At 42.6% G+C, this 13,980-nt stretch overlaps 1 protein-coding gene across 1 annotated transcript in view; it reads left to right on the top strand.

The window, feature by feature from the left end:
* The window catches only part of PRSS38 (serine protease 38), a 36,773-nt gene extending 25,644 nt beyond the window's left edge, over positions 1-11,129 (top strand). The window contains exons 4-5 of the mRNA XM_069590289.1: positions 10,264-10,403; positions 10,875-11,129. Of these exons, the coding sequence (XP_069446390.1) occupies positions 10,264-10,403; positions 10,875-11,129 (395 nt within the window). The remainder of the gene's footprint in view (positions 1-10,263; positions 10,404-10,874) is intronic.
* Positions 11,130-13,980: the final 2,851 nt, after the last annotated feature.

The raw sequence follows: 13,980 nt of genomic DNA, 5'->3' as shown, positions 1-13,980 counted from the left end.
CAATTCATGTACTGCTGAAGCCTAGCTTGGAGAATTTTGAGCATTACTTTGTTAGCATGTGAAATGAGTGCAATTGCATGGTAGTTTCAAAATTCTTTGGCATTGCCTTTCTTTGGGATTGGAATGAAAACTGACCTCTTCCAGTCCTGTGGCCTGGTCACTGCTGACTTTTCCAAATTTGCTGGCATATTGAGTGCAGCACTTTCACAGCATCATCTTTTACGATTTGAAATAGCTCAGCTGGAATTCCTTTATCTCTACTAGCTTTGTTCTTAGTGATGCTTCCTAAGGCCTACTTTACTTCACACTCCAGGATGTCTGACTCTAGGTCAATGATCACACCATTGTGGTTATTTGGGTCACTAAGATCTTTTTTGTATAGTTCTTCTGTGTATTCTTGCCACCTCTTAATATCTTCTGCTTCTGCACCTTGCTCTACCACCATTTGTAAAGAATCATCTCCTTTCCCCACTGACCTATATTGGCCCCTTTGTCAAACATCTTGTGACCATGTGTGGGGCCTACTTCCAGACTTACTCTTCTGCCACTTGGATATCCCCAGTACAACAGGCCTTACTTACCAGAGCTTTATGATGAGTCTGGTCTTATACATCTTCAAAATTATCATGGGAATGCTGAGTCCTTTGCACTTTCATATGAATTTTAGAATTAGCTCCCTGACTTCTACAATAAAACTGCTAAGATTTTGAATTTCCATGGCACTATTCTTTGGCACTGTTCTCTGAGGACATCCTCCACCTTGGCTACTTCTTAAAAGGGCCTTGAAAAATGCCACATTGAGCAAATTTACCAGTCTCTCCTGGGCCCCAGAGTCGTTGACATTTTGAACATCATGCTACCTTTTGGTCCAGACTGGCAACACTTTCACAAGTACAGGTCTGGAGCTGTGTGGTCCTGCTGGTTGTGGCTGAGCATGCCTGTGTGTCTGAAAACTGTCTCTGTGGGCTGACTGGTGACAGATGGAGCTGGAGTGCTGAACTCCGATGCATGCATCTTTCACTGTCCAGCAGACTGACCAGGAAACATTCACAGGCAGTGGTGGAGAAACACGTTTTCTGAAGTCTCTGTTTGCAGCAAGTCTGCTCGAATCCCATTGACAAAGCATGTCATGTGGCAAAATCCAGATCCAAGGACTGAGAATATACATGACACCTCCTGATGGGAGTAACTGCAGAGACACAGAGCAAAGGGTGCATATGTGGGAAAATACGGAAAATTGAATCCATTAGTGCCATTCATTTCCCTTCAGTTTATAGTTTATTGTTAAGCAGATAAACACTTAACATAGTACAACTCCATTCAGTTCAGTTCAGTTGCTCAGTAGTGTCCGACCCTTTGCGACCCCGTGAATTGCAGTACGCCAGGCCCCCCTGTCCATCACCAACTCCTGGAGTTCACCCAAACTCATGTCCATCGAGTCAGTCATGCCATCCAGCCATCTCATCGTCTGTCGTCCCCTTCTCCTCCTGCCCCCAATCCTTCTCAGCATCAGAGTCTTTCAATGAGTCAACTCTTAACATGAGGTGGTCAAAGTACTGGAGTTTCAGCTTTAGCATCTGTCCTTGGTGGCTCAGAGGTTAAAGCGTCTGCCTGCAATGCGGGAAACCTGGGTTTGATCCCTGGGTCAGGAAGATTCTCCTGGAGAAGGAAATGGCAACCCACTCCAGTATTCTTGCCTGGAGAATCGCATGGACAGAAGAGCCTGGTGGGCTACAGTCCATGGGGTCACAAAGAGTCGGACATGACTCAGCGACTTCACTTCACTTCACTTCACTTCCAAAGAACACCCAGGACTGATCTCCTTTAGAATGGACTGATTGGATCTCCTTGCAGTCCAAGGGACTCTCAAGAGTCTTCTCCAACACCACAGTTCAAACGCATCAATTCTTCAGAGCTCAGCCTTCTTCACAGTCCAACTCTCACATCCATACATGACCACTGAAAAAAACATAGCCTTGACTAGACGGACCTTTGTTGGCAAAGTAATGTCTCTGCTTTTTAATGTGCTGTCTAGGTAGGTCATAACTTTCCTTCCAAGAAGTAAGCATCTTTTAATTTCATGGCTGCAGTCACCATCTGCAGTGATTTTGGAGCCCCCTAAAATAAAGTCTGACACTGTTTCTGCTGTTTCCCCATCTATTTCCCATGAAGTGATGGGACCAGATGCCATGATCTTCATTTTCTAAATGGTGAGCTTTAAACCAACTTTTCCACTCTCCTCTTTCACTTTCATCAAGAGGCTTTTAGTTCCTCTTCACTTTCTGCCATAAGGGTGGTGTCATCTGCATATCTGAGGTGACTGATATTTCTCCCGGCAATCTTGATTCCAGCTTGTGCTTCTTCCAGTCCAGCATTTCTCATGATGTACTCTGCATAGAAGTTAAATAAGCAAGGTGAGAATATACAGCCTTGACGTACTCCTTTTCCTATTTGGAACCAGTCTGTTGTTCCATGTCCAGTTCTAACTGTTGCTTCCTGACCTGCATACAGATTTCTCTAGAGGCAGGTCAGGTGGTCTGGTATTCCCATCTCTTTCAGAATTTCCCACAGTTTATTGTGATCCACACAGTCAAAGGCTATGGCATAGTCAATAAAGCAGAAATAGATGTTTTTCTTGAACTTTCTTCTTTTCTTGATGATCCAGCAGATGTTGGCAATTTGATCTCTGGTTCCTCTGCCTTTTCTAAAACCAGTTTGAACATCTGGAAGTTCACAATTCACGTATTGCTGCAGCCTGGCTTGCAGAATTTTGAGCATTATATTACTAGCGTGTGAGATGAGTGCAATTGTGTGGTAGTTTGAGCATATTCTTAGTTATTTCCCTCTTCTATTCCACACCAGGAAATTCCTGAACATTACCCAAAAAAGATGTCTCTGACACTCAGCTCATAAGACCACACTGTTTTCCACTTACTCAGCTCATCACTGAATATTCTTCAGAGAGCTTCTCGATCATTTTTCTAACTTTTAAAATTATTTCTGTTTCTATATAAAACATTCTTGAAACACTCAAATCAATACATTTAACATTTCATCACCTCAAAAAGCTCTCTTACTGCTTTGCAGCCAAGCTCTTTCTTCTACAGTAGCTTTTGTTGTGATTTCTGTGATTTACCCATTAGTTTTATGTTTTTGGACTTTACATATAAATGGAATACTCTTTTACTTAATATAGTCTGTAAGAATTATTTATGTTTTGCTTGTATCTTCAGTTCCTTTTTATTTTGAGGAATATTCAGTTCAGTTCATGTCCAACTATTTGCAACCCTGTGGACTGCAGTATGCCAGGCTTCTTGTCCTTCACCATCTCCCAGAGCTTGCTCAAACTCGTGTCAGAGATACCATCCAACCATTTCATCCTCTGCTATCCCCTTCTCCTCCTGCCTTCAATCTTTCCCAGCATCAGGGTCTTTTCCAGTGAGTCAGTTCTTCCCATCAGGTGGCCAAAGTATTGGAACTTCAGCTTTAGCATCAGTCCTTCCAATGAATATTCAGGGCTGATTTCCTTTAGGATGGACTGGTTTGATCTCCTTGCACTCCAAGGGATTCTCAAGAGTCTTCTCCAACATCACAGCTCAAAAGCATCAATTCTTCAGTGCTCAGCTTTATTTATAGTCCAACTCTTACATCCATATATGACTACTGGAAAAACCATAGCTTTGACTAGATGGACATTTGTCAGCAAAGTAATGTTCCTGTTTTTAATATACTGTCTATGTTTGTCATAGTTTTTCTTCCAAGGAGCAAGCATCTTTTAATTTCATGGCTGTAGTCACCATCTGCAGTGATTTTGGAGCCCAAGAAAATAAAGTCAGTCACTGTTTCCATTGTTTCCTCATCTATTTGCCATGAAGTGATGGGACTGGATGCCATGATTGTAGTTTTTTGAATGTTGAGTTTTAAGCCAACTTTTTCACTCTCTTCTTTCACTTTCATGAAGAGGCTCTTTATCTCTTTTTTGCTCTCTGCCATGAGGGTGGTGTCACCTGAATATCTAAAGTTAATTTTATCTCTCCCAGAAATCTTGATTTCAGCTTGTGTTTCATCCAGCCTGGTATTTTGCATGATGTACTCTGCATATAAGTTAAATAAGCAGGATGACAATATATAGCCTTGACATACTCCTTTCCCAATTTGGAATCAGTCCGTTGTTCCATGTCTAGTTCTAACTGTTGCTTCCTGACCTGCTTACAGATTCCTCAGGAGGCAGGTAAGGTGGTCTGGTATTCCCATCTCTTTCAGAATTTTCCACAGTTTGTTGTGATTCACAGTCAAAGGCTTTTGCATAGTCAATGAAACAGATGTTTTTCTGGGATTCTCTTGTTTTTCAATGATCCAGTGAATCTTGGCAATTTGATCTCTGGTTCCTCTGCCTTTTCTAAAACCAGCTTGAACATCTGGAAGTTCACATACTGTTGAAGCCTAGCTTCAAGAATTTTGAGCATTACTTCACTAGTGTGTGAGATTAGTGCAGTTGTGCGGTAGTTTGAGCATTCTTTGGCATTGCCTTTCTTTGGGATTGGAATGAAAACTGACCTTTTCCAGTCCTGTGGCCACTGCTGACTTTTCCAAATTTGCTGGCATAATGAGTGCAGCACTTTCACAGCATTATCTTTTAGGACTTGAAATAGCTCAACTGGAATTCCATCATCTCTGCTAGCTTTGTTCATAGTGATGCTTCCTAAGGCCCACTTGACTTCACATTCCAGGATGTCTGGCTCTAGGTGAATGATCACACCATCATGGTTATCTGGGTCATGAAGATCTGTTTTATATAGTTCTTCTGTGTATTCTTGCCACCTCTTCTTAATATCTTCTGATTCTGTTAGGTGCATACCATTTCTGTCTTTTATGGTGCCCATATTTGCATGAAATGTTCCCTTAAGGTGAGGTGAGGTGAAGTCGCTCAGTCGTGTCTGACTCTTTGCGACCCCGTGGACTGTAACCTACTAGGCTTCTCCGTCCATGGGATTCTCCAGGCAAGAATACTGGAGTGGATTGCCATTTCCTTCTCCAGGGGATCTTGGTGTCTCTAATTTTCTTGAAGAGAGCTCTAGTCTTCCCATTCTATTGTTTTCCTCTATTTCTTTGCACTGATCACTGAGAAGGCTTTCTTATCTCTCCTTGCTATTCTTTGGAACTCTGAATTCAAATGGGTATATCTTTCCTTTTCTCCTTTGCCTTTAGCGTCTCTTCTTTTCTCAACTATTGTAAGGCCTCCTCAGACAAGCATTTTGGCTTTTTTGCATTTCTTTTTCCTTGGGATGTTTTTTTTTTTTTAATTTTATTTTTACTTTATTTTACTTTACAATACTGTATTGGTTTTGCCATACATTGACATGAATCCACCACGGGTGTATACAAGCTCCCAATCCTGAATCCCCCTCCCACCTCCCACCCCATATCATCTCTCTGGATCATCCCCATGCACCAGCCCCAAGCATCCTGTATCCTGTATTGAACATGGACTGGCACTTCGTTTCTTACATGATAGTAAACACGTTTCAATGCCATTCTCCCGAATCATCCCACCCTCTCCCTCTCCCTCAGAGTCCAAAAGTCCGTTCTATACCTCTGTGTCTCTTTTGCTGTCTCGCATACAGGGCCATCATTTGGTTTGATTACCACCTCCTGTACAATGTTACAAACCCCTTTCCATAGTTCTTCAGGTACTCTGTCTATCAGATCTAATCCCTTGAATCTATTTGTCATTTCCACTGTATAATTGTAAAGCATTTGATTTAGGTCATACCTGAATGGCTTAGTGGTTTTTCCCTTCTTTCTTCAATTTTGTCTGAAATTTGCAATAAGGAGTTCATGATCTGAGCCACAGTCAGCTCTGGTCTTGTTTTTTCTGGCTGTATAGAGCTTCTCCATCTTTGGCTGCAAAGAATGTAATTGATCTGATTTTGGTATTGACCATCTGGTGATATACATGTGTAGAGTCATCTCTTGTGTTGTTGGAAAAGGGTTTTTGCTGTGACCAGCAGGTTCTCTTGGCAATACTCTGTTAGCCTTTGCTCTGCTTCATTTTGTACTCCAAGGTCAAACTTGCCTGTTACTCCAAATTTACCTTGACTTCCTACTTTTGCATTCCAGTTCCCTATGATGAAAAGGATATCTTTTTTAAAATTTATTATGTTATTGAAGATTAATTGCTTTACAGAAATTGGTTGTTTTCTGTCAAACCTCACAGCCATAGGTATACATATATCCTCTCCCTTTTGAACCTCCCTCCTATCTCCCTCCCCATCTCACCCTTTTTGGTGTTAGTTCTAGAAGGTCTTATAGGTCATCATAGAACCGTTCAGCTTCTTTGGCATTAGTGGCTGGGGCATAGACTTTGATTACTGTGATATTGAATGGGTTGCCTTGGAGACAAACAGAGATCATTCTGTCGTTTTTGAGATTGCACCCAAGAACTGCATTTTGGGCTCTTTTATTGATTATGAGGGCTACTCCATTTCTTCTAAGGGATTCTTACCCACAGTAATAGATATAATGGTCATCTGAATTAAATTTACTCATTCCAGTCCATTTTTTAAAAATATAAATTTATTTACTTTAATTGGAGGTTAATTACTTTACAATATTGTATTGGTCTTGCCATACATCAACATGAATCCACCACAGATATTCCAGTCCATTTTAGTTCACTGATTCCTAAAAATGTCGATGTTCACTCTTGCCATCTCCTGTTTTACCACTTCCAATTTACCTTGATTCATGGACCTAACATTCCAGGTTCCTATGCAGTATTGTTCTTTACAGCATCAGACTTTACTTCCGTCACCAGTCATATCCACAACTGGGCACTGTTCTCACTTTGACTCCGCCTCTTCATTCTTTCTGGAGCTCTTTGTCCACTCTTCTCCAGTAGCATGTTGGGCACCTTATCGACCTGGGGAGTTCATTTTCAGTGTCATATCTTTTTGCCTTTTCATCACATAAATACCACAGTTTATTTGTCTATCCTTCTGTTGACTGACATTTGTGCTGCTTCAGTTTTGGGGTACTGTGAATAAAACTCTTAAGAACATTCTTTTACAACTGTCTCTATGCCCATGTGTTCTCATTGCTCTTGGGTGCATACATGACAGTGAAATTACCTATTCATGTAGTTTTGAGAAACTGCAAAGGATTTTCCAAAGTGTGTGTACGATTTTACACTGTCTTCAGCAGTGAATAAGAGCTATAGGTCTGTTTGTTGGACTACAAGTCTTTATTTTACCTTCATTTTTACAGATAATTTCCCTAGATACAGAATTCTAGGTAGACAGTTTTCTAGTTTAATTTTGTTTTGCAATAGTCTGATTCATTGTCTTCTGACTTGCATAGTTTTTATTTTTTTTGTCGTTTTGTTTTTTATTTTTTTTGTTTTTTTTGTTTATTTTATTTTTATTTTTTTAATCTTTTGTTTTTTTGTTTTTTTCTTTTTTTACTTTGCATAGTTTTTAATGAAACACTTGTAACTCTTATCCTCGATCCTCTGTGTTAAATGTTTCCCAGCCTCACTGCCTTAGGATTTTCCTTGGCTTCATTTCGCAGCCATTTGACGATGATCTTTCCTCCTTCCTTCCTTTTCTTTTGCTGCACTACGTGGCCAGTGGGATCCTAGTTTCCCAACCAAGAATTGAACCCATGCCCCCTGCAGTGAAAGTGTGGAGTCTCAGCCACTGGACCATCAGGGAATTCCACTGACTATGATGTTTGCTTGTTTTATTCTGGTGTGGAGTGCTCTGAAATTCTTGAGTCTGTGATTATTATAGTCTTTAATCTTGGAAAATTCTTGTCCTTTATATCTCCACGTATTTCTTATGCTCTACACTTTCTTCTTCTGGGACTAATTCCACATATGTTACACTGCTATTTTCCTGCATCTCTTAAGGTTTTGCTTTATTCTCCACTCTTTATCTTTTGTATTTCAGCATGGATAATAGCTATTGACCTATCTTCAATTTGCTGATTCTTTCCTCATTTGTGTCCAGTCTGCTGAAACAGCTGTTGAAGAAATTTTAAAATTTTTGATAGTGTGTATTTCTGGCATTCCCAATTGACTGTTTTTTTAATAGTTTCCATATCTCTACTTTAAAATTCTTCATTTTTTCATGCTTGATTACTTCTTAATTTCTTTAATGTATTAATCATAGCTACTTTAAAGTTCCTTTCAGTTATCTCTAGGTCTGATTCTGTTCAATGTTACATCTCGACAGTGGGTCCAGTGTTTTATTTCCATACCTCTGTGTGTGTGTGTGTGTGTGTGTGTGTGTATCTTTTCATTTTTGGTTGAATGCCAGATATTAAAGACGAACACTTAAGATAAAAGTCTCTGTACCCCAAAACAGGCATTCCTCTTCTGCTGCTAAACCATTAGGATGGGAAAGGTCTGATTCAGGCTAGTGAGAACTTGAACTGGGTTGTGGCTTCTGCTGTTGGTCTTGGCATCTGAGATTTTCCAGGGATGTGGGGCTGTTCTACTCTTCCTCCAGAACAGAGCACCTGTACGAGGCCCTGAGGACAGGAGTATGTGGTGCCTCCTGCCACACACTACCGGTAGAAGGCTTCTGCTCCATATGTGAGAGGTAAGCAAAATGTGTTCTTTCAGGTCCTTAGTGGTAGGTGGTAATCTTCTGAACACCTACACTGAGATGTTCTTTCTGTGGTCCCTTGCTCTGCCCCAAGTATATTGCATGAGCTGCTAGTGAAGGCCTAGGAGAAAGACCTACCAGTGAGTGCAGTCCTCCTCTTGTCTGATTTCTCATCATTCTGAACTGGCACCCTGGCCCACAACTGAATAGCTCATTGAAATTATAGCTAGCTGACTTCTCGCTTCCACTTTGTGTTACGCCTCTTCCTTTGTACTGTGCTGATCATTTTCAGAGCTCATCATTCTGGATCTCTGTCCACCTGGTTCCATGTGGGCCTTGGCATCTGTGCAAACGTGACAGGGATATTTTCTCCTACCTCTACACTGTCTTCATTCAATGTCTCAGATGCTCCACAAGGCTCTTCACTCTTAACTGGTTACAACTCAGCCTTCTAGACCTGTGTGAGCTCTGGGAACTATGAAATCTCATCTGGCTACTCTGCCCTTCCTGTGGAATGGTATACTGTGTACCCACGGCTCAGGGTCCAATGGCAGACTGCAGGCACTAAGGCCTCCTGTGCTCCCTCAGGGGTCCTTCGCTCTGGAGTACCCTGATTCTGGCATCCACCTTTGCAGATTCCAGCTACCTGTGCTTCTCTTCATGGCACAGCCTGGAATGTGCCCCAAGGAGGAAGATGAGGCCCTTACAGACCTCACCTCATCTGTTCTCTTTTCTCAGGGGCCACAGCCATGCCCTCCTCATGTTGAATGGGAAATAATTGCCTTCTAGGTAAATATGTTTACTGCTAGCTTATGGTAGAGGTAAGTTCACTCCCAGTTACCCCAGTGTGAGCACAGTGAAAGGCCTCAGATAGATTTTTAGCTGGCTTAGTAGTTAAAAGTATTTTCCAACTGCATTTTACTACATTGCTTCTCCAGCATCACCAACCTTGAGTTTTTTTATTCCTTCTATTAACCATCTAATTCTTCCATGGCGCCTCTCCTGATACTGCCTTGCCAATGCACTCAATAGAAACCACAAACACTGCTGACATTCTGCTTCCCATCATCTTCCTTTGAGGTACACATTTGTTTACTCTAAAACTAATTCCCCTCTGCCACAGACTACACTATCCCTAAATACACCCCACCACCACCACCAGTACCCACTCAGACCTGTCTTTAACCTGTGAGAATAACCTCTTTCTAGGAAGAACAGGATCACTTAGGTATTGGTCAAGCAAATACAGGTTTCCTAGGACCAATTACCATATCCATTGGCATAGACAAGGACACATGGAATAACAACCCGCAAAACTTTTGGAGGCTACTTTCTTGCTCACATTCTGTCATCCACTCACTCTCAGCTGATGGAGCTGATGAAGCTGTTTGCATTTGAGCTGCGACAATGGGATTATAATGGGATGAACCGAGTCTTGGCTCTTACATCTCTCTTAGGAAGTGTCATGTGGCACATATTTAAATTTTACTGACAAAAGCCTGGGCCTCCATTGCAGAGAAGGGAGCCATGTGGAGGATGGGAGCAAGAGAAGGAGCTCTGGTGTGAGCCCAGTAAGCCTTGAGGGAGCTCCAGTGTGTGCTCTGGGGAAAAGGAGTGAGAAGACCATTCACTGGGCCTGCAATGCTTTTGACAGGAGACACTTCAAACAAGCTGCAGGAGGTACGGCTGCCTCTGATCCCATGGCAATTGTGCCAACTGCTCTATGGACAAACAGACATTCTGCCAGACATGCTGTGTGCTGGAAACTTCAGGGACATGAAGACTGCATGTGAGGTGCGACCCACTGTGGGAATGGAGGCTAAACCCAGGGATTTCAGATGTTATATATGCTTTAAGCCAGGAGCACTTCTACTGGGTGGGTCAATGGTCCCCAACAGCCTTGTTCCTATGGGGCTCAGAAGTACATCTCCATATAGCCATGGGCTGAGTGGGAGACCACAAGGTGGCTTATGTGCAAATGCAACGCAGGCATCAGTCAGGCCCTGTGAACCCCGGTGCTGGCCAGAGCAGCCCAGGGCTCCACATTTTCCCAGGGGCCATGCTGACTGTCATCCCACAGCACCTACTCTCTACTTGCAGGACAGTGTAATGAACACTGCTTGCCTGCAGCAGGGCCTTCCCATTGACAAGGTGGGGCTGCATGAGTGGCGGGACCCTGGGTCCATCCCATAGTGTTGGCATTGGGCCACCCTTATGCAGGAGGCCCCAAACTCCCAGTTCACAAGAAATTCCTCTTTTTTCCAGGGTGATTCTGGGGGCCCACTTGTCTGTGAATTCGACCGCACCTGGGTGCAAATTGGAATAGTGAGCTGGGGGCAGGGTTGCGCATACCCTATGTATCCGACAGTTTTTGCCCGAGTCTCCTTTTTCTCAAAATGGATTCATCATCACATAGAAAACACACCTTTACCTCTTCAGCCACTCCCTGCCCTCTCCTCTACTCTGGGGGCCATCATCAGTGTCCTTATGACCTCATTGGCTGTCCTGTCAATGCTCTAAGGACCAAAACCGTCACCCAGCTTCCTCACGGCTGCATGCCTCCATCCCTGCCCAGCTCCAGCCCCTCAAGCCCTCACCCACCTGAGCAAACTGAGGGCCATCAGCCAAGCTCACATGCAAGGTCTGGGAGGAGACTGATGAGGGCCACACCTAGGAAGGCAGAGGCTGGTCTCATCACAGAAGGGTGGCGGTTCATGGGAGGGCAAAGTACGTTTGTTGAGTGCTCCAGGCACCTGAGATTTGAGAAGATATTAAATATTTACAAAGCAAGTGTCCCAGAAATCCTATATTTATCTTTCTACGCAGAGTACAGCCTCCCTTTCACATGCAGAGTATGTTCATCACCCTGCCTTGTCAGAATGACGGGCAGAAGGGTGAGAGGATAAACCAAACTACAGCATGTCTAGAAAGGACAACCATGTAAGCACTGGTGTCTGGATATAGAATCCAGGGTGTGACCAAAGCTGGGGCAGAGGAAAATTCATCATCTTAAAAACAGACCTATCAATATCAGAGTATTAAATGCTTAAACATCTAATTTGGAAAATAGAAAACATGAGCTAAGAGTAGGCACACAAAGGAAGCTTAAAAAGGTAAAAGCAGAAATCAAAAGCCAAACAACAGAAAACACTAAAACTAACATTTCAGAAATACCAATTTTAACAAAAAATCAAAAAAGTAGGAAAGGACATCACGAATTTAATCAAGATATGATGTGAGACTAAAAATACACAAAACAAGAAATGACGAGGATATATCCACTGAACATAAAAAATTTAAGAAATCCTAAGAGATATTATACAACTTTATGTAAATAAAGTCAAGTGAAAAGTATCACTTTTTAGGAAATAACTAATTTACTGAAACTGATCCCAGGCTAGAGATCAAATTCCAAAGAAGACATGGGGAAATTTAAGAAAAAAAACTCTGTCCTACTGAAGGTCCTTAGCTGAGATGGCCTCCTTGGGAATCACATCAGGCCTTTAACCACAGGATTGTCCCAGTGCTGTCCATTCTGCTCCAGACACAGACAAAGGAGAGTGTTATAAAGACAAAAACTAACCACACACAGAAAACTCAGACAATCCAACCTATCAATTACCAAAAGTCCTGATGAAATATTAGCAGAATTCAACATTATTTTTTAAGTAATGGATTATAATCATGTAGGAATTATTCCAGTAATGCAAAGATAATTATTAGAAAACCCATAGATATAATTCACAATATTATCATTTTTCTAAGGAAAAGGAGTATGTCACGGCTGTGTATTGTCACCTGCTTATTTAACTTATATGCAGAGTACATCATGAGAATTGCTGGACTGGAAGAAACACAAGTTGGAATCAAGATTGCCGGGAGAAATATCAATAACCTCAGATATGCAGATGACACCACCCTTATGGCAGAAAGTGAAGAGGAACTAAAAAGCCTGTTGATGAAAGTGAAAGAGGAGAGCGAAAAAGTTGGCTTAAGCTCAACATTCAGAAAATGAAGACCATGGCATCCGGTCCCATCACTTCATGGGAAATAAATGGGCAAAACAGTGGAAATAGTGTCAGATTTTATTTTGGGGGGCTCCAAAATCATTGCAGATGGTGACTGCAGCCATGAAATTAAAAGACACTTACTCCTTGGAAGGAAAGTTATGACCAACCTAGATAGCATATTCAAAAGCAGAGACATTACTTTGCCGACTAAGGTCCGTCTAGTCAAGGCTATGGTTTTTCCAGTGGTCATGTATGGATGTGAGAGTTGGACTGTGAAGAAAGCTGAGCGCCGAAGAATTGATGCTTTTGAACTGTGGTGTTAGAGAAGACTCTTGAGAGTCCCTTGGACTGCAAGGAGATCCAACCAGTCCATTCCGAAGGAGATCAGCCTGGGGATTTCTTTGGAAGGAATGATGCTGAAGCTGAAAATCCAGTACTTTGGCCACCTCATGCGAAGAGTTGTCTCACTGGAAAAGACTCTGATGCTGGGAGGGATTGGGGGCAGGAGGAGAAGGGGATGACAGAGGATGAGATGGCTGGATGGCATCACTGACTCGATGGCTGTGAGTTTAAACTCTGGGATATACATATATATATACACACACACACACACACACACGCACACACATATATGTGTATATCCAGTAAGAGATACACATATATGTGTGTGCGTGTGTGTGTGTGTGTGTGTGTATCTTACTGGACTTCCCTGGTGGCTCAGACACTAAACAATCTGCTTGTAATGCAGGATACCTGCGTTCAATCCCTGGGTTAGGATGATCCCCTGGAGTAGGAAATGGCAACCTACTCCAGTATTCTTGCCTGGAAAATTTGGAGAAGGCAATGGCACCCCACTCCAGTACTCCTGCCTGGAAAATCCTATGGATGGAGGATCCTGGTGGGCTGCAGTCCATGGGGTCGCTGAGGGTCAGACACGACTGAGCGACTTCACTTTCGCTTTTTACTTTCATGCATTGGAGAAGGAAATGGCACCCCACTCCAGTACTCCTGCCTGGAGAATCCCAGGGACGGGGGAGCCTGGTGGGCTGCCATCTATGGGGTCCCACAGAGTCGGACACGACTGAAGTGACTTAGCAGCATATGTATATATACACGTCAGCCTAAAAGTAGCACTTTCCTTAGTGAGGGAATGAGTGCCTTTATGCTGAAGTTAGGGTCACAGAAAGGTTCCTTTATCCCTTGCTCCTTAATACCATATTGGAAGATTGGCCACCACAGCCACACTAGAGAATCATCCAGGGAAATGGAAAAGGGCCTTTTAATCTATCTCCTATTTTAAAATTTAGAAGGATTTCCCTGGTGGTCCAGTGGTTAAGACTCTGTGCTTTCAATGCAGGGGG

The sequence above is a fragment of the Ovis canadensis genome, chromosome 5, assembly GCF_042477335.2.
Source record: "Ovis canadensis isolate MfBH-ARS-UI-01 breed Bighorn chromosome 5, ARS-UI_OviCan_v2, whole genome shotgun sequence".
Classification (NCBI taxonomy): Eukaryota; Metazoa; Chordata; class Mammalia; order Artiodactyla; family Bovidae; genus Ovis; species Ovis canadensis.
Note: the sequence above shows the minus strand (reverse complement) of the source record. Positions and strands in the feature narration are given on the sequence as shown.